The following is a 20,732-nucleotide window of genomic DNA, read 5'->3' as shown; positions in this document are numbered from 1 at the left end:
GGCCTGTTTCTTACAAAGTAATCCCAAAGTGGAAGAAGGTTCTAGATGCATCAGATAGGGATCTGGAAAGGTCAGAGCCTTCAGTTTGCTTACCATAAAAAAGACAAGCACAGTGCAAAGTACCACAGGAGGATACTGTGTTGCACAGAAATCTCAAAAGAGGAATAAGGGATGCAATGAATTGTATAAATATAAAATAACTGAATGATAACAATGATAATAATATGGTGATTATATAGCAACACTGTTTCCAGTACAAATAAGAAGAAATTTATTTGCTTGTCCTCGGTTTAATGACATTCTGTTATCACTGCATTACCATTCTTCTGCCATTCAGCTGCTGTTTAGATGGGAATGTGACACCTGGCATGTGTGCAATTTCTCCCCAAGGCACCTGATAAAACAGCGATCAGGCAGAAAAATGGATTCGATCCTTGTGAGAATGTTAGCTCTGAGGAAATATGGTTAAGGAAAAATAGTAGGATGAAAAGTTTTAAGTAACTTCAGAAATAAAGGAATTCCTATTTCTACAAAGCATAAAACAATTTACTACTAATAAACTAGATATGTGTTTTCATGAAATTGTATTGAAATAGCTATATATGTGCCTTCATTGTTCTAATATAACTAATTTGTTGTATATTTAAGCATATGGCCATTTAACCCTTTCATGCATAGTGTCCACATTAACGGATAGTCATTTTAAAGCTATCTTTAAGAAAATAAATGATGTAATACCTCAAAATCACTTGGAGCCTGTAATTTATTAAATATTAAATTATTTGTTAAACTGTAATTTAACATAAACCAGGATCCTGATTTCTGTTGCTCTCTAGACTATTTGCCATTTTCAGTGCAGCATATCTCTGGATTTATTTATTTATTTATTTTTCCCAGGTATGATGTTTTATCTTTTTTTTTTTTTTTTTTTTTTTTTTTTTTTTTTTTACACTTGGACGATCCATTTACTTTTTAGTGTAAGTGATATTTAGAAAAAGTCATGCAATTTGAAGTAATAAAAACCATCTAAAGAATCTGGATGTTTTTTTAAAAAAAAAAATGCATGAAAGGCAATTCAGTAGTTCATTATTTAATTAGGAACTCTGTATCATTTGCAATCATTTTTATATTTATCTCCTTAATGATCAGCATCATATATAATCACATTATATATTTAAATACATGTTTACAGAAAATATTATCAATATCTTGTATGAACCAAATCACAAAACAGCAATCACATTTTCAGTTTTCTTCTATTTCCATAGGATATTTTTACATCACAAATTGCATCACCGATTAGAACAGTGGTCTGAATATTAACATACACCAAAATAAATATAGTTTTCTGTTTAAAAAAAAAAGCGCATCTTTATATCATATTGCTGCTTTGGTCTTCTGTGCCCTTTTCCCCGCAAATCCTAGCAGTTATATTCTTTTGAAAAGATTCACAGTACAATCACATTCAGGGCTTCTGAGACCCACAGAAAACTGAACATGAACACTGGTCATGTGATCCTATCATGTGGTCATGTGGGGAAACTTTCCAATGAGGGGAAAGTGTATTGTAGTAGTAGGTCTGATGAAGCTTTGGCGATCAGTATCAAAACAGGTTCAAGATTAAAATGCATCAGCTGTGTGGGGAAATTTTCACAGATTTGATGCAGAAAATTGGAGTTAGGATTGGACCATTCCTAAAAAGTAATCTTTACCTGGCTCAATGGGTGATGATTCTGAGTAATACTTGAAACATTTGTACTTGTTAAGAATGATTAGAAATAAGCTCAGTTTATGCCGATGTTACTGAGAAGCATGAGGGCCACCCATGAGAGACAATAAGATAATAAACCTAGTTATTGTGGCTATTTGTATGATTCCATTTGAATATAAATATATTTTACTATATTTTAATATAATTATTATTATATTTTCAAGTCTCTCTCCATATGATCTTTATATGTTTCAGCACACCAGATGGCTCAGTTTGTGATATTTTGTGTAAGACTTCTTCCACTTTTGGTTATTTTTAGCTGACCTGCTTTCATCTAAGAAGCTAACAACTCCACACTGTGGCATTTTTGATAGCACTGAAAGTTATTTACACACTGACAAAAAACTGTTGAGGTGCCCTATGATCTACATCCACCATCTAAAAAGTAGAATCTCTTCAATGTAAAAAGCCTCCAAAGCGACTGTATGCCAGACTGGAGATAGAAAACCTGTGGGAGATTTGGACTGTGCTGCTTCAATGAATCAATACCTAAATGCTACAACAAATAGAGGTATTATAAAAACTGTCGAGTCCAGAGTTCCTTTGCTTACTGGTGCACTGTCTATGAGGAAGTAAATGTCTTGGGTGTTGGTATCTACAGTTTCTAAGGGCTTACATACTAAGGAAATTGCTGTTGTTCACCATGCTAAAAATGTTAAAATGTGACATGCTAATGGCATCACCTTCTGCCATGACACTGAGGAAACAGCTTTTTTTTTTTTAAGACTTATGTGCAACCCCAAGATAAGTGATCACTAAAAGAATTACTGTAATTAAAAAAAAAACACAGAGATTCAAATGTTGCTTGTAATAATTTCAGCTTGTCAGGAAATGCTTTGAATTTTGAAAAGGAAACAGGTTTCCTGCTTCCACTATCTAAGACAGGTAACGAATGGGATGGAGGCCTTGTACATTAAAAGAAAGTTACTTATATATGCAGTTTAAAATAAGCAACAGCTCACTGTATATTATAACTCCTGTCTATTTATATCACGTGTACGTGACTGTAATAGGGTTCACCTTTACGGCCTGTGTCACTGCCATAATTTGATCTCAGAAGAGAGGGGATGTGGAGAATGACCTTAGATTTGACCAGTGACCTGTAATTCATGAAGTTGCTCGCTTCAGAAATGACACTAAAATTCAGAACATCACTGTGAGGTGTTCATCATTCTTTAGCTGTGTTTGTGTGTGTGTGTGTGTGTGTGTGTTTGTGTCTTTGCGTAAAAATCTAACCTATAAATAATATCATTACACTATGTTGACAGATGAATGGCCACATGCTGACTGCTCATACATGTGTGTGTGCGTGTTATGTGTATATGTATGTGCATGAGGCCCCAGTTTGGCTGTGCCTCAGATAGATAAAGGACAGGCATTTATAACCTCTCTGGCTCTCTCCTGAGGACTTAGCTGGGTTTCTATTGATAGCGATGAACACAGTTCTGTTTTCCAGATAAGCCCTCCAAAACACCGGCATGTCATGTGCCTACATGGAAATGAAGTCACACCTCCAAGATGGAGGCCAAAACCAAAGTGCATTCACTGTGATATGCACATACAGAAGTGGCTGTCAATCTGTTTGGCTTTTCAGTTCTGTGCGTGGATGGACGGGGGCTTGGCTTATCCTCTAGTAGAGCTGGGAAAGGCCCAGAGCTGAACACACACACACCAGGAGGAGAGTGAAGCTGAGCATGACTACAGTGCTGCCGGAGTGGTACACCGTACGGCTCTTGTGTGGCTGCACTGGTCTGAAGGTTTTTATCATGGGCTTATCACCCTCGAACTTCAAGGAGGAGAATGCTGAGAGCTGTGCAGTGGGAAATACATACACAGCATGTTAAAAACACTATGCAGTTATATCTCATTACTGTTACTAATATACTAGTGTGTATTAGTACCTTTAATATAAGCATCTCACCTGATCTTTGCTCAGTGGGATGGGGATTTCAAACACAGTCCATATCACTGCCTCAGTGCAGTAAGGGGTGGTCAGAGAGCCTTCATAACGATAATACTTGGTCATGTTCTCCTCACTGGATATGAGATTGCTCAGGGAGATATCACTGAGCGTTGTGTTTGTATCTAGGGCAAAAAAAAAACAAAAAACAATTTGTGTCAGCTCTTATATTCATAGAAAATACAGGAATTTCATTCTATGACAGTGATGAAGTACATTTTTTGGTTGACATTGGTTGGTTTTATCTATAAAACTGAACATACAGTTCACTGTTTCGAGAAAATAAACACATCATAAACTCATGATCAATATTGTTAGCTGGCTAGGTTCTTGCTCGCAAAACACATGCTTTCATGGAGATGTTGATGTTTTTTCCCCCCTTGCAGCTCAAACATGCCAAACTAGTGTCCAGACTAACCATCCTTAGCACAGGAAATAATCAAGCATATACAGTACATTAACAGCCTTTGAGTCATATAAATATATAAACATATAAATGGTCTTTAATAAATGTCAAAGTTAAGTATTAAAATCTTGTTAATACTTTCTGGTAATTGATATCATGATTTGCAGTATTAATAATGAGCATTTCCAGTCTTTGGGCTAACCTGAATTGTGTACAAAATGCAATGTAAATGTTTTTATTACTTTACTGCATAATTCAAGATATTAATTAATGAGATATTAATACTTAACTATTAACATTATTAATGACTATTCATACATCACTTTTTACATTTTTTTTTTCAAACTGTGGACCTTATAGCAAACAAATAAAAAATGTATGGCATATAATAAACCCTGTTAATAAAAAATACAGATTAAAAATTGTCATTCAGAATAACAGTGTGCATTCTAAAACACAATTTTTTAATCTGTATTTTTTATTAACAGTTATAAGACTACACAAGCGAGATATGATATGTATAATTAATTGTAGAAAATCATTTTACATGCAAAAAAATGACTCGCATTGACATACATTTTTTCAGAATATATAAATATTACTCACTATAATGTTCCACTTTTTTCAAAGCTTGTATTAGTCCATCATACTTTTTGTTTGCACTCTTTGATTCCTGTCATGAAAAAAAAATACAGTATTGAATACTTTAATCTTTGCACCCAGGCTTTGCAATTGAAGAAATAATTATACTATGACTGACTACAAATAATTATTTTAGGGCGACTTGCACAGCAAAATACTGTTCAAAAATGTTGTTCTGTGACAGTCCCTTTTTTCTTTTTCTAAAAAAATTCAAACTAAAATTAAAAATTGAAAACTGACTGAACAAATAGGTTAATGATAGTGGTCTAAAATTTCCTTGTAGTTTGTGCATTGTATTCTAATGTCAGGCACCAACAGCGACTTGTACTGATGGAAATAATGTCTGCAACAGGTCAAGTTTAAGCAATTAAATATATAAAATTCACCCCACTTTTTTTTTCCAGTGGTCAAAAATCAGGTGCATTCCATACCGACATTTTGTTGTGCAAAGCCCTTAAGACTGCTAAGATTATATGATATTCTGACTGCTAGAAAATTTTTTTAACAATGGTACCTCATAAAAGAATCCCAGCACCGCAACTCCAGTTGGGTCCTTCAGTGCTTCTTCCAAAGATTTAAAATCCTGCCTCATGTGAACAATATGCATCTAATGATCGAGAGAGAGAGAGAGAGAGAGAGAGAGAGAATGAGAGAGAGACAGAATGAGGACCATTATTATTGACAAAGCTTTTTTAAATTTTTAACATTGTAGTAATATTATGTAGAGTAAATATATCTTAAAAATTACATTAACTAATGTAGCCTAATAATCAGACCGATAGCACAATCAGAATTAAAAAAACCTTCAGGTACACTCTTAAATTAGTATGAATTGATTGATGACAATCTGAATGAAATTATTATCCAATGATAATCTGCTTTAAAAATGTTTAAAAAGTAAAAAATAATCTGAATCCCATTACTTGTACAAGTGGATGTGGGTGCGCATTCAATGCATAATTGAAACACGTGAGAAAGCTGTATATTTAAAATTAATATTTTGTCATGGAGAATACAAATGTTCCTTCCCATTTGTATTGTATTTTATTTTTTTAAACCCCATTTTCTCAATTTTATTTAGGTAAGATTAGGCAACATTTAGCTAAGATTGACATTCTTGGATTTGCTAACATCCTGAGCTAACACTGGCTGCTTGTTACACTGACAGGACTCATAAACTTCTGGTTGTTATTACACCCGTTGTATGCACATAGATTCTGTTTCAAATTACATACACATGTAAACTGAGATTTTGGACAGAATCTGAATGATCTGTGATGTCGATATGTCTCCTTATAAATGTGTGTATAAGGGGATCATACCTCCATGGGGTACTGCTCTCCATCGATAGTGTGTTCAGACCCGGGGCCTCCATTTTCTCCCCAGTGGAAGTGAAACTGCACGGCTTTGTAAGTGGCTTTGAGGTTCCCTCCGCTCACATTGGCCAGCTCGGGCACAGATACCCTCACTACAGAAGAAAAGGGTAGAAACAACAGCCGTCTCTGAGCAGTGTCTCTTCTGTCTTTGAGTCAGAGATTGTATGCAGCTCATGTGGGGGATGTTGAATAAATTCACTGAAGCTTTTTGGAATCAAATTATGCATCAGCAGCAGTAGTCAGCATAGTCAGAGGACATATTGTCCTCAAGCGTGCTAAAGCTAGACCCCCTATAGAGCCTGCTGTGTGCTGTGGCCTACAGATTAAATGCTAAGGCAATTTATTCCCTTACCTGAGGAGATAATAACTTTGGATCAGACCTTAATATGTCTTTCAATGTTTGCAGGTTCAGATCAAGTTTTAAGATCAGGTGCATCCTTACTGAACATTGTAACATTGCCTGTTTTTAATTTCAATGTTATTTTTAAATCTTCTGTGTCTTACATTTACCTGACTTTTTCTTTTACGTACACACTACATTTTAACTGTCTTTTATCCAGGTCATAGCTCCTTATACCACAGCTTAATTCTGATTGGTGAGAAGGTTTTACTTCATTTTCTATAACAGTGTCTAGGACATTAGTGCTGGCTGCAAGGCAATGCGCTCGTTCTAATACGTTATCAATGATATACTAAAACATTTGTCTGTGAAACTTGATTTCATATACACTTTCATGAAGATCTTTACATCGTACAGTGCTTGGACCCCTACTTGCAGTTACAGTATATTGATTATTAATTCAGATCTGTTCAGAGCTGTATTGACTAAATGCATGAAATAGCTACTTAAACTTGCTGTTTTAGGCATTGGCTGGTGTTTATTATTTTTAAATAGAGTGCATGACATTCCTTTTTTAAGACTGAGGTGTCCTGCACGCTCCTGGTACTCAACCCTCCTGTGGAATGTAGACCCATCCTTAATCAAACACACCTGAAACAGGGATCCTGATTATTCTTTTGAGTGTTACTTGATGAATGACTATATAGATCATTTTTGCGGTTATTAATCAGTACTCCTTGTGACTGGGTTAATCGTTTAAATTCAAAGGATCAGTCTGCGGGTCAAGACTTACATTCGTCAACTATGTAACTTTGGACCTATTAGTTTTACTGCAGTTACTGAATGATCCATAGTAGTTACTGAATAACATGTTTTAAGAAGAAAAAATTGAGTTGAATGATTTAATTGATATTAACCACGGTGTGCTTTATTTATTGAGATTTCTGTAAGGACTTTCATCTATCAGGAGCATTTCTAATAATCTCACAGAGGCATCTCTGTGTCTTAGCCTTGATGTATGGTTATAAAATTGATTACAGCCAAGGCCAGAAAACATGATCTTGACTCATCTTGTCAGACTTCAAATGAAACACAACTGGCTTGCTCTGTTTTGAGCCAATGGGATAAGAAGGAGAGAAAATAGGGACCATGGTATGCTCGCTGGTCTGAAGGCCACCAGACATCAGCACAGAAGTGTTTTTATTCCTGGACTGATAGTGCGGTGGAGAAGAGGGGGGTAGAGTGTCAGGAAGAAAGATCATAACACACAGCACAGCAGCAATCTCAACTTGGTGTCACTCTGCACGCGGTTTGACCTTTTTTTCTGGAGAGCTGCCAGTGCATCATCTTTTGAACAGATGTACAAGGACACTTTCTCATTCACTGCTGTAGAGCCTTTTAACAGAGCACACCATGAGGATCAATCATTTGTGACATTTATTCCACTTATCTATCATTATTTCATTTCCATTTCCTTTTTTTTTTATTTTACCTCCACACTATTTATTCATCAGAAAACTTTTTAATAAATCTGATGAGGCCGTTTTAAATCTGCAAGAATCCTTCCAATTATTATGTGCTAAATGAATGCAGGAGGGCAAACTGGGAGTCACATATAATCATATTCTAATGAACATGGTCTTACCATGTAATTTGTGACAATTTGCACAAATCAGACATCACCCTACAAGTGTGCTGATATGAACAGTGTGAGGTGAAGTTATCAAGGGCAGCCAAGAAGGCCTGATAACATTAGGAAAGTTTGTACAACTTATTCAATAAACTGCACTTTTTGTGCTTGCCAAACATTTGTACATAAATAATATGGTTACAGAATATCAGAATTACACTTGTGTGTAGGCTTATTTCCTCATTGCAACATTAGTATTCTTATATTACTGCAGTACAGTAATATAAGTCCCAATAAAACTATTACAGTTGAGAAATGTATTATCATAAAGCCTCAATGATGGTATAATAAAAGTGTTGTGGGGCAAATTACAGACACACACAGACGAAAAGGTAGATAAGCATCTCCATTCATGATCTGCAATCCTTTTGTGTTACGTGTCGGTGTAATGTCCTACTGGGTTTATGCAATCTTTGCAAATATGGTAAACAAAAAAAAAGTTGTAACCTTTCATTTAAGGGCTGATTTGACAGTGTGTGCTTAGTCTTGTTTTAGCTAATCTTCTTTTAGCTTCCCATCCAAAAGCATTTTTGAGGAAAAAGAGACAGAGGCTTAGCCCTGCTAGCCCATTTATACCAGCTATCTCTCTCTGCTGTACTATTTCTCAAAATCCTTTCTCTGAATTTCGACAGATTTTAGCCAGGTTTATGTGCTTGAGTAACCTCTTACCAGAGTGACCGTTGTTTTTCAGGATGCCACTGAAGGCCTGTTGGTAGCCGCTAAATATAAGTGGTGTCAGATTGTGGTCCAGTTCGGTTTTCTTGGTCACTATATTAATGGGTGACTGTTTGAATTTCCCGCAGTCTTCATGCACCTCATGCCAAGAATCTGGTCCTGTGGAGAACATGATGGAAACATAATGACCTTTGTGTGTGCACTAGTGTTGCCTCTATGATAACAACTTGTATAAATTCATCTATTATTTCTCTCTGAGCTCTGCAAGCAAAATTGCTCAGTTATGCAGCACAGAGATGATGACCTTACCTTTGCAGGGTGTATCACAGGTCACCTGGGACTGATAGCACCATTTTCCTGATAGAGAGACATATGACTTATAATAGCGTGTACAATTGAGGTGTAATGAAAGCAATTTGAAACTCAGTACCATATGTATGTATAAATGTATGTTATCTATCTGATACGAGTTATCTAACTGTCCTAGGTTTTTTTTTGTTTTGTTTTTTGTTTTTTTTAATACACAATTCTCATGATATTAATTATTTATACTGTAGATCTATCATTCATGCACACAATATAGACTATACAGTATACTGGGTAATAAAAGAATTTCTTTAGCATTAGTCTTTTATGACTTAAACTAAATAAAACCAGAGCACTAAAAGCCTACAACAATGTAAAAGATTTTGTCAAATGAGACTTCTTTATAACTATAAGAACTATAAGTCATATCTATAAAGTTCATAAAGATGACCTCATAGATTGCTGTACTGTAAAGTTTTAATACTACATGAATGACTAAATGTTCTCACATATTCATCATTTCTCTTCTCAGTTATACAAATGTCTCTAATGTCACACATCTGTCATTGTCAGTGTTCATGCAGACGTGCGCCTTCTCTATGCACTGCACACCAGCAGTGTTACTGATCCTGTTTGTGTGTGATATTAATATATTTAGACATGCAGTGGGCCAGTCCCAGGGTCCTATGCACAATCCTGCTAAGCTAGCTAAGATCACTTTATCTCACAATCATATCCTTGCAAGTATGTTAAGCTAGCTAGCATTCTTTGCTTACTTGGCTGACGAATGAGTTAATCCTAGCTTCTAATCTCCATTGCAATACTGAAGTACAGTCAGTACAACTAAACTAAACAGCAACCAGAAAGTGAGCCAGAATGCTTTCGAACGTTTTTGAGACACTCACCGAAACTTTAACATACGTGACGGGTAGTGCTGTTAAGTAGCTATTCTGTTTTTCTGTCTAGCTGTCAGGTTTTAACTGGGCTTGATCATCATATTGCCTGTCTGTCACACTCTTCAGAAATTTATTAGTTCTATATTATATAAATAGCTTTACAATTTATGATGGGGCTGAACTTGTGTAGGATATACAGTCAGGTCCATAAATATTGGGACAGTGACACAGTTTTGGTAATTTTGCCTCTGTACACCACCACAGTGGATTTGAAATGAAGCAGTCAAGATGTGACTGAAGCGTAGACTTTCAGCTTTAATTCAAGGGGTTTAACAAAAATATTGCATTAACCGTTTAGGAATTACAGCCATTTTTTACAGAGTTCCTCCATTTTCACAGGCTCAAAAGTAATGGGACAAACTAATATAATCATAAATATTAGGATTATTTTTATTACTTGGAGGTAAATCCTTTGCAGTCAATGACTACCTGAAGTCTGGACCCCATGGACATCACCAAATGCTGAGTTTCCTCCCTTGAGATGATTTGCCAGGTCTTTACTGCAGCCATCTTCAGTTGCTGCTTGTTTGTGGGTCTTTCTGCCTTCAGATTTGTCTTCAGTAAGTGAAAAGCAGCTCAGTTGGGTTGAGGTCAGGTGACTGACTCGGCCATTTAAGAGCATTTAATTTCCAAGTTCTTGGGCTGCTTTCACAGTATGTTTTGGGTTGTTATCCATCTGTACTGTGAAGCGCTGTCCTATCAGTTTTGCAGCATTTGACTGAATCTGAGCAGAAAGTATAGCTCTGTACACTTCAGAATTCATCCTGCTACTTCTATCAACAGTCACATTATCAATAAACCCCAGTGACCCAGTTCCATTGGCAGCCAAACATGCCCATGCCATAACACTGCCTCCACATGTTTGACGGATGATGTGGTATGCTTTGGATCATGAGCCCTTCCTTTCCTTCTCCATACTTTTCTCTTCCCATCATTCTGGTACAAGTTAATCTTGCATCAGAACTGGTCAGGCTTTTTTTTTTAGAGTTTTTTTAGCAAAGACTAATCTGGCTTTTGTGTTCTTGAGTGTTACCAGCGGTTTGCATCTTGAGGTAAACCGTCTGTATTTACATTCATGAAGGTGGCTCTTGATTGTAGACTTTGACAATAATAGGCCTACCTCCTCCAGAGTGTTCCTGACTTGGCTAGATGTTGTGAAGGGGTTGTTCTTCAATAAGAAAAGAATTCTGCAATCATCCACTTTAGTTGTTTTCTGTGGTCTCCCAGGCCTTTTGGTGTTGCTGAGCTCGCCAGTGCATTCCTTCTTTTTAAGAATGTACCAAATTGTTGATTTGGCCCTCCTAAAGTTTCTGCTATCTCTCTGATAGGTCTGTTTTGGTTTTTGAGCCTAATGATGGCCTCCTTCACTTGCATCAACACCTCTTTGGACGGCATATTGAGAGTTCCCATGAACAGCTACCAAATGCAAATTCAACACTTGGAATCAGCTCCAGACCTTTTATCTCCTTAATTTATCATGATATAAGGAGGAAACAAGCCACAGCTGGCCATGAATCTGCTTATCAGTCAATTGTCCCATTACTTTTGAGCCTGTGAAAATGGAGGAACTCTGTAAAAAATGGCTGTAATTCCTAAACGGTTAATGCAATTTTTTTGTTAAACCCCTTGAATTAAAGCTGAAAGTCTACGCTTCAGTCACATCTTGACTGCTTCATTTCAAATCCACTGTGGTGGTGTACAGAGGCAAAATTACCAAAACGGTGTCACTGTCCCAATATTTATGGACCTGACTGTATATAGGGAAGGATCAGCACTGATAAAGCACTGGGAAATATAATCTGGCTGTGACTAGTTCAACACTACTACCACTTACTAACTTTTTAAACCACTTTCCCTGATTTTCTCCCTAATTTATTCTTAGCCTATTCCCACCCACCAGTTAGGTCTCCCCTATAATATGACAGCTAACACCCAGGGAGGGTGAAGGCTAACACATGCTTCCTCTAAAACACATAAAGCCAGTCACTGGATCTTTTCAAAATGCTGCTACATCAAAGGGCAGCGTAACAAACTTGAAGGAAAGCGGATGGCTGTGGCTTCGTCAGGATTCAAACTCGTGATCTGTTTCCTGTGCACTCATTTCTGATCAATTTGTAAAAAGTCTTGTGCACGTGTTACAACAGTCAGCTTCATTAACAGCTAGATGCTTGGATTGTATTTTACCTCATTCTTGAAAGACTTGTTGTGTGAGTCTTAAAGCTACATGTAGATTTACACTAAAATATATTTTTCCATATTAAAATGTTTTTTTTCCGCTCTGTGAGCAAGGCAAACACAAATCACACATTTCATTCTTCAAACCATGTCATTCTTAACTGATGTTGAAAATACCTTAAGATGGATTTCCTCATTTCTCGTGCGTTTTTTGTTAAGGGAAAATGTAGTCAAAACTGTTTTATTTTTTTTTAATTACCGAACTAGCTCAGCCTTGTCATTTAAATTGACTGACGCACCTGCCTGTGTAATACAGTACCGCAGTTGTGCAAGCTTAGAATGGGCAAGCATAATTGTAACTGATGAAATAAAACATGTAGAAAACATTTTCGAATGACTAGTGTGAAAACCAGGTTCTGCAAGCAAGTAGACATTATTGTCAATGAAGGACTATATCTCACCATTTGGTTGTACCGTAAGGGCCGCTGATGTACAGAACCTTTAAAGCTTTACTCTAAAAGCTGATTAAAGGTACACCATGTACACCTTCCCGGGTTTAAAAAGTACAGATGATGATACCTTCATTTCTGAGAGTTTATAGTTGAAATTTTCCAGTATCCTCTACTTTACATCCTCTAAATGTGGATATAATGTGCCTTAAGATGGATTTCCTCATTTCTCGTGCGTTTTTTGTTAAGCGAAAATGTAGTCAAAACTGTTTTTTTTTTTTTTTATTACCGAACTAGCTCAGCCTTGTCATTTAAATTGACTGACGCACCTGCCTGTGTTATATTATGTATCATCATGGGAGACTGACCTGTAATTCTAACCTGTAATTGGGCTGAAAAATAACTCCAATGAACATGATAAACTATATATTCAGTCATTTTATATAGAAGGTAACATTATTCAGTCCCAGAAACTAGAACCTTGTGAAAGTCAAACTGTTCTGAGACGAGACAAAATAATGCATTCATTCATCTTCAGTAGGCGCTTTACGCTGGTCACGGTCACAGTGGATCTGGAGTCTAGCCCAGGAACACTGGGTGCGAGGCAGGAATACACCATGGATGGGTTTCATCACTAGGACCTAATTATTAATATAAACTATTATTTTGACCCGTTATTGAAATCAATGGTTTTTAAAGTGGGGTCTGGGGACTCTGGATCCCAGCAGAGGCAGGGGATCTCTGGTTTTATAATTTAGTTAAAACGGTGGAAATCACAACCCACCATTATCACTTTATTATTGAATTGTTATCGTTTATGAATAGGTTTAATCCAAATCTCAATAACTCAAAAACAAGTCAGCCTATAAATAATGTCAGTTTGGACCTAATGTGTTGTGACTGTGGAAGTTCATAGCCTATTATACTTCTTTCCAAATTCAGTTCCATACAGTGCACTGATGTTCCCCTTGTGTCTGGAATGAACATTCAATAAACAGACACTCGGTACTGAGCCTCTGTAAAGCCACAAATCTCATCTGTGCTCATTTTGATCTTTTGAGCATTGCGGAACAAAAGAAAGGCCAACAATACAGCAGACCTCTCACTCGGTCCCTGCTGCCCAGAAAAATAAACCAAATTCCAGGGATCTGAAAACAGGCGATGTTCTGCACGTCGACAGGTCATGCTGTCCGTGCGGAGCTCTTTAGGAATTTCTAACACTCTTCGGGTTACAATACAAACAGCCTGAGCATTCCCCTGATGAAAATCAAACGTATTAACATCCTAATCCTAATTCGTTAACACATCTGAACCATGGATTTATATTCCGGTTTGTGTATGACTTTAAAAATTTTAGTAGTGCAGAAACAATAGATTTGGCTGCTATAATAGGCATATATGAGCTGTATATCAGGTAGTGCACTACACTCTCAGAAAAAGTGTATGAAACTGTACCTTTCCTTTTCCTTTTTCTAGCATTATTCTCAAAACTGATTAAGGTCCATTTATGTACATTAAATAATTTTAAAGGCACATTATATCCACATTTAGAGGATATAAAGTAGAGGATACTGGAAAATTTCAACTATAAACTCTCAGAAATGAAGGTATCATCATCTGTACTTTTTAAACCCGGGAAGGTGTACATGGTGTACCTTTAATCAGCTTTTAGAGTAAAGCTTTAAAGGTTCTGTACATCAGCGGCCCTTACGGTACAACCAAATGGTGAGATATAGTCCTTCATTGACAATAATGTCTACTTGCTTGCAGAACCTGGTTTTCACACTAGTCATTCGAAAATGTTTTCTACATGTTTTATTTCATCAGTTACAATTATGCTTGCCCATTCTAAGCTTGCACAACTGCGGTACTGTATTGCACAAATGTTCTTATCATCCTCTTCAGGTTCCTCCATTAGACACTTTCATATGATTATAAGTAAGATAAACCTGAACTTGAATTACTCAACTCTATTGCGAAAATTATCATGTATTGCCAGAATATTACGTTCCTCTTTGGGTTCTTGCTCAAGCTGCTTTCTCGGTACATTACTGAAAACCCATTTGGTGATCATGACAAAGAGGTACTCATGTTAAGCTTGCACAATTGCACAACACAGTTGCCAAGCAAAAGTACAGTTTTTGTCTCTACAGGACATAGAGGAAGCAGTGTACCTTAATTCATGTAAGATCAGATAACATCACATTAAAGGACATTAGAAGAACCTTCAGTGACTCAGGGTTGATCGTTTTATAGCTGTAGTTTGTTGTAAAGTAATGATCTATGAAGAAAGAAAGGAGAAGGAACGCCGGTCGGTTCTTGTGCCACATCACCATGTCACCTGATCACACCTCGCGAACACCACGCAACTATAGCGTGTTACCGCACCTGCTTCTGTAACACATCACCACAGAGTGGCACAGAAACGAGCTCAGCACTTTGCTGGCTTGCTAAGGAGGCAGATCATCCCTGATTCACCTGACGCACAGCCACGGTGTCTGGGCGCTCGGCCGGTGTTCGTTACACTTCGGAAACGCGTGGTCACAGCGCTATGAAAATTGGATGAGCAGTTCGCGGATGTGCAGATTGCACGGGTCCGGGCCAAGCAAGCCGCACTGTTCACTCTGCGTGAAGCCCAGTGCTCACTTTATAGAAAGCCAAATGGTCCATAAAACACGGAAGATGACACGCTGCTTGATTTATATGCCTCAAGCAGGGGTGCAAATTGCGCATCCGGCACGTCTGACATGACCAAAAAGTCATCCTAAAGGCATTATACAGCAAAGTAATACTTAAACATGCACTTAGAGCATCTAAAGTCGAGATGAATTTATGCGACCAATAATCTTCAATGATCTGAAAAGCTTCATTACTGTAACTCTCATTCTATATATTATATTCTTTATATGCTGTAGCATTACAATTTCCTTCACTGGAACTAAGAGGCTCAAACCTGTTCCAGCATGACACTGCCCCTGTGCACAATGAGAGATCCATGAAGACGTGGTTTGCTAAGCATGAAGTGGAAGAACTTAAGTGGCCTGCACCTCGGCCGACATCAGTATCTGACCTCGCTAATGCTCTTGTGGCTGAATGAACACAAAGCCCCAAAGCCATGCTCCAAAATCTAGTAAAAAGCCTTCCCAGAATAGTAGCAGTTATAATAACAGCAAAGAGGACTACATCTGGAATGAAATGTTCAAAAAGCACATAGTCAGGCGTCCACAAACTTTTGGCCATATAGTCTATCTTTTACCTGGGAAATTACTTTAAATACTAAAAGAAAATGACAGTTTGGCACCTTTCTTTCTGAGAGTGTAGGCGTGTCAGATTTTTTAATGACATTTCTGTAGTAAAGATCACAATCAGCCACTAATAAAGCTGTAATACATTTTTAACTAAATTATTATTATAGTTATGACCTTAATTGACTGATCACAGAATAGAATGGATTCAATACAAACCTTATTAAAAAAAAGTCCACTTGAATTTAATTACAGTTTTAATAAAAATAGGTGATGTGAATAAATATAAAGTGACATTAAATTTGTGTCTCATAGAAGCTAAAGCTGGTTTAATAGTTGTATAGTTTGTTTTTAAAATAAGGTCATAAAGAGACTGCATGACTGAGAACCTTAATAGATATGTAGTTATGATATTACTTTGTCTTCCACCACAGGTTCCCTGCCCTGGACCTGGAGTCGCTTTCGTGTTGTATATTTTAGTGTTTTCCTTCTCTAACATACCCACTTCACCTCTGCGGTTAGGTATTTCATCTAATCCACACAGAATGAACTTTAAATCCCTGTCCATGTCGCTCATACCGAAAGCACCTACAGGTATTTCATTGTTATTAAATATTTTAAATGAGCTTGTTAAATTCGAGTTTATGGGCCGTTTGGCTTTCCACACAGCTTGCGGTGAAGGAGTGCGCGCAGATGCAGCGATGTTCCTGCCCAATGCGGCGACGCGTCCTGCTTCTTCTGCTACACTTTCTAACTCAGGAAGACTTTCTCTCCCACCATCACCCGCTTATATCCGTGTAGTCAGCTGAAGAGTGTGTGATGGATGACTGATGAGAGAATATGATGGAAGAAAGAACGGGATGTTTCCTGATAGACAGTGGCAGGTGTGTCTGACCTTTTACGCGCTCATAAGAACATTATAATATTATAAAGTGTGAGCATATTCTAAAGCCATGGATAGCAGTGATCTCGTGGAAATGTTAGTGTTTTCACACATGCGCTTTTGTAGCCTGCTGTGAGAACATGAGCGCCTCAATACACTACAGTTAGAGTTCATAACCATAAGTGTCTTTCCAGGTTATCTGCATAACAGAGAGATCAATGAGAGGCAGCAATTACCTAAGCTACATCTGTCAGGAAAATATTTAATATAATAATAATAATAGTAATAATAATAATAATAATAATAATAATAATAATAATAATTTAAGAAACACGAGTCGCCAGTTCAATTGACTGACACGAAAGCGGTTAGTTTTTAACGGTTTAAAGTGCAACTTGAATTAAAAGCAAACCGTGATCTGCTCTAAAAATGCTGAAAGACTGACTTTACGCTGGATGATGAACAGACTCACCTGAACCGGTGCACACGCTCCAGACCGACGCGAGGAGGAGAAGACGCGGAATGTGCGCGCGCATTGTGGAGCTTCAGCAGCTGCACCAACACACAATGGGACCCTTGATGTTTTTTTGTTGTTGTTGTTGTTTTCTCTTTTCGTTTTGATGCTGATCGGCTTTCAGGAGTGTCGCGCTTATTTATTAGCCGTTAGTGCGTTTCCGGTGGCACCTCCCTCCAATAAACACGCAGGCGGAGAGCATGGCTGCTGATCGATGCGCTCATATCACGCACCTTCCTCACATTCTCCTGTGTGTGTGTGTGTGTGTGCGTGCCTGCGTGCGGGTGTGTGTGTGTGTGTGCGTGCCTGCGTGCGGGTGTGTATGTGTGTCTATGTGTGTGTGTGCGCTCTGTGATGGAGAGGGTGGAATGAAGGTGAAGAATAAAATGAAGGTGGTTTCGGTTAACGGACCCCTACAGGTAGGTGAGGGTCACCGGAGACGCGCGCGCGACCTGTGTGGGAATGTGCACCTGCACAGCGTGACGCTTCAGTGGAGCGCGTCAAAGGATGCACGCGCGTACCCACACACACACACACACACACACACACACCTTTCTCGTAGGCTCTGATTACACGGCATTATTGCGTTAAGGCACGTCAAAAATCTATTAATTTCCAATTGCGTGTTGCACCCCGCCTTGAAGCGCTGCGCGTGGAGCTCTGTGGCACGCAGTGTTTTTTATTCTAATGCATGCCTCAAATGGCTAAAATGCAACTGATGCAATTAAGATTTAATAAAACAGTATGAAGGTTTAGCTAAACTCACACTCATCTGCGCACATGATACAGAGCAGTAACTACCCAAACTACCACTTTATCCTGTCACTCAGGAAGAAACTTGTGTCTTGCTAACAGAAACTATTATTTGTGTCCGACATGTGCATTAATGCTAAGCTGTTAACCCAGAAAACAAAGTGAAAAGCATGAAGACGTCCAGGAAGACGTACACTGATTTATTTATTTTTTGCTTTTTCCAGGTAGTGAGCTTTTGATGACTGGTGAAACTGTAGAACATGTGGAACTTCTGACAATAATCCTGATTCTGTAGGCACACAGATATAAGAAATGTTTAATGTTTTCCACCTGTGGCAATGCAAAAATAAAAAAAGTGTTAGAACTGTATTCTGTTCATTTATCAGATACCTGATGATGAACAATTCTCCAACCTGCATGCTTTTCACTTTATAGTGCACTAACTTCTGGAGTGTTGCCTTTCTGTAGTCATGTTTGAATGCACAGTGGAGGATATCCAGTGTGCTCACGATATCCCACAATACACCAGGTTAGGTTAGTGAGCATACTGGTTGTAGGGAATAGAGAGTAAGGCACACATATACTATAGAGTTATATACTATAATAACCTGGAATAAAGCGTAATTCATTTTAATTTCTCTCTCTGTGTCTCTCTCATATCAAATAATAAAGGGTGTCCCAAAAGTCTCCATACAGAGGGGACAATGTAAGCCAGTGCCACATCCACGGTTTTACCTTCGCCAGTGGATGTTTGTGGATGTCCACTTCTCGGTCTCCACAACACTTCCAGACTTTCTGAATTTGTTAATACTGTACGTTTGGCAGCAGTGTCATACGTGTGTGATATGCTTGCTATGTTTCCTGTTAAAGTCCATTACAACCTTGCGGCAGCTTCCTGATCCAGCCATGAGAATAATTTCAATACATTCTTCTGTAGTCCAAGGCATTCTTAAAGGCTATCTAAATAAAAAAATATACAATATAAACTAAGTATGAAAAATTTTGTATGAGACATTTTGTTAAAAAACATTAATTTCCCCTGTGTATGGAGACTTTTGGGACACCCTAAAAACCCTATTAAACCCTATTAAACCTGAATGACCCATAAGGAAATTAACAGGCAATGTAACTTCCGCCTGTCTGATTCCCTCAGCTACTGTTTATCCAAAAATAACTTAGATACTGTTCCTTATAGCTGTATTTCTCAGGCTCACTGCACACAGCTTTCAGTAAAACATTTTTGGGGAAATTGTTAGTTTGGTAAGATAACAAAACAAAATGCATGTAAGACAAAAGCTTTTAGCTAGTTTTAAGCTTCAAAAACTGTACACAACCACATTTCAGAATACCAATTCCCATAACTCCATGAGTATATATAGTATATATGATATATATTTAGATTTTTCTTTTCTTTCTTTCTTTCTTTTTTTTTCTTTAACCATTTCAGATTTTTGGTGTAATATGATACCTGTGTAGTCCCACTACTGACTGCGGTGTCTTCAGAGGCCCAATACTATCATGTCAATATAAAATGACAGCACTCATCACGACCAGTGATTATAAAGTGCACAGAGACCTGGTTATCTCTAAATGTTAGCAAAAGAAAAGAGTCAATCTTTGAAAAAAGGAAACCCCGTGCCGCTCACCGCAATCAGCACATCGTCTAAACCGAGGTGGGGTTTCATATGTGCCAATCAATCACAATTCATGGCAATGCTGTTAGCTGTGAAGCAGTGACATTTACTATGCCTCAGACTGCAAAAGCTGCTGTAAATACTCTGTAAATACTGTGCACTGTAGTGTGTATTCAGCCTTACCTGCTTCATGAATCGCTGGTTAAACTGTGAAATGTTGACATGATTAGTTCTTGATGACAATAAGGCAATGGGAAATGTTTTGGGCTTTGCAAAAAGAAATAAAATGCTGTGATTTATTTAGTCTATATTACTGGGTGTATTGAGCACATTCACTGCCATTACTGTCATCCTCTCAGCACACAACTGCTTACTGAGTCTGGTATCTTTAATTATCTGTCTAATTTATCTCAATTTATCATTAGTGTCGTTTTATAGTCAGTATGGATTTTAGTGCTGACTATCAGGTGGCTGTCCTTAATGCTCTCTGTTTAAAATAAACAATTAATGAACTAGAGGATACGTCCAATAAAGTATATAGTGTTGATTTTCCCAAAATAGCTCATGCTCGTAGATTGTTTTGTATTAATTAATTAATTTTTTAATTAATAAGTAGGAAAAAACATACATAATTTAATTTCACTGTTTCACTCACTCAAATGAGTGAACCACCCCAGTGTTAGCACCCTAACAGGTAGTTAAGTACATTTTGTACTAAATTGATTGTGTGTATTTGTTCTCGCATACTACGTTAATAGGGTACAAAGTTACAAAATGTTTAGCTGTATTAAAGTCACAAAAATCATCATTCCACAGGGTGTCCCAAAAGTCTCTATACATAGGGGACAATGTAAGCCAGCTTCACGTCAGTTGTGCCTTCATCAGTGGATGTTCGTGGACGTCCACTTCTCGGCTGGTCCACAACACTTCCAGTCTTTTTGAATTTGTTAAAAGTTT

The 20,732-nt window shown here is 37.6% G+C and overlaps 1 protein-coding gene across 2 annotated transcripts; it reads right to left on the bottom strand.

Annotated features, from left to right (window-relative positions):
• Positions 1-1,074: 1,074 nt before the first annotated feature.
• Positions 1,075-17,676, bottom strand: ca4a (carbonic anhydrase IV a). 2 transcript variants are annotated; one of them, XM_026921688.3, is made up of 8 exons: positions 17,347-17,674; positions 9,170-9,217; positions 8,855-9,019; positions 6,102-6,247; positions 5,294-5,386; positions 4,744-4,810; positions 3,693-3,856; positions 1,075-3,581 (listed from the first exon to the last, which is right to left on the bottom strand). In XM_026921688.3, exons 1-8 carry the CDS (start codon positions 17,408-17,410, stop codon positions 3,402-3,404), a joined length of 927 nt encoding a protein of 308 aa, XP_026777489.2. In that variant the 5' UTR covers positions 17,411-17,674; the 3' UTR covers positions 1,075-3,401. The 2 variants fall into 2 exon arrangements, with proteins under 2 accessions (XP_026777489.2, XP_034156463.2); XM_034300572.2 differs by lacking the exon at positions 9,170-9,217 and having other exon boundaries at positions 17,347-17,676.
• Positions 17,677-20,732: the final 3,056 nt, after the last annotated feature.

The sequence above is a fragment of the Pangasianodon hypophthalmus genome, chromosome 27 (assembly GCF_027358585.1).
Source record: "Pangasianodon hypophthalmus isolate fPanHyp1 chromosome 27, fPanHyp1.pri, whole genome shotgun sequence".
NCBI classification, from domain to species: domain Eukaryota; kingdom Metazoa; phylum Chordata; class Actinopteri; order Siluriformes; family Pangasiidae; genus Pangasianodon; species Pangasianodon hypophthalmus.
Note: the sequence above shows the minus strand (reverse complement) of the source record. Positions and strands in the feature narration are given on the sequence as shown.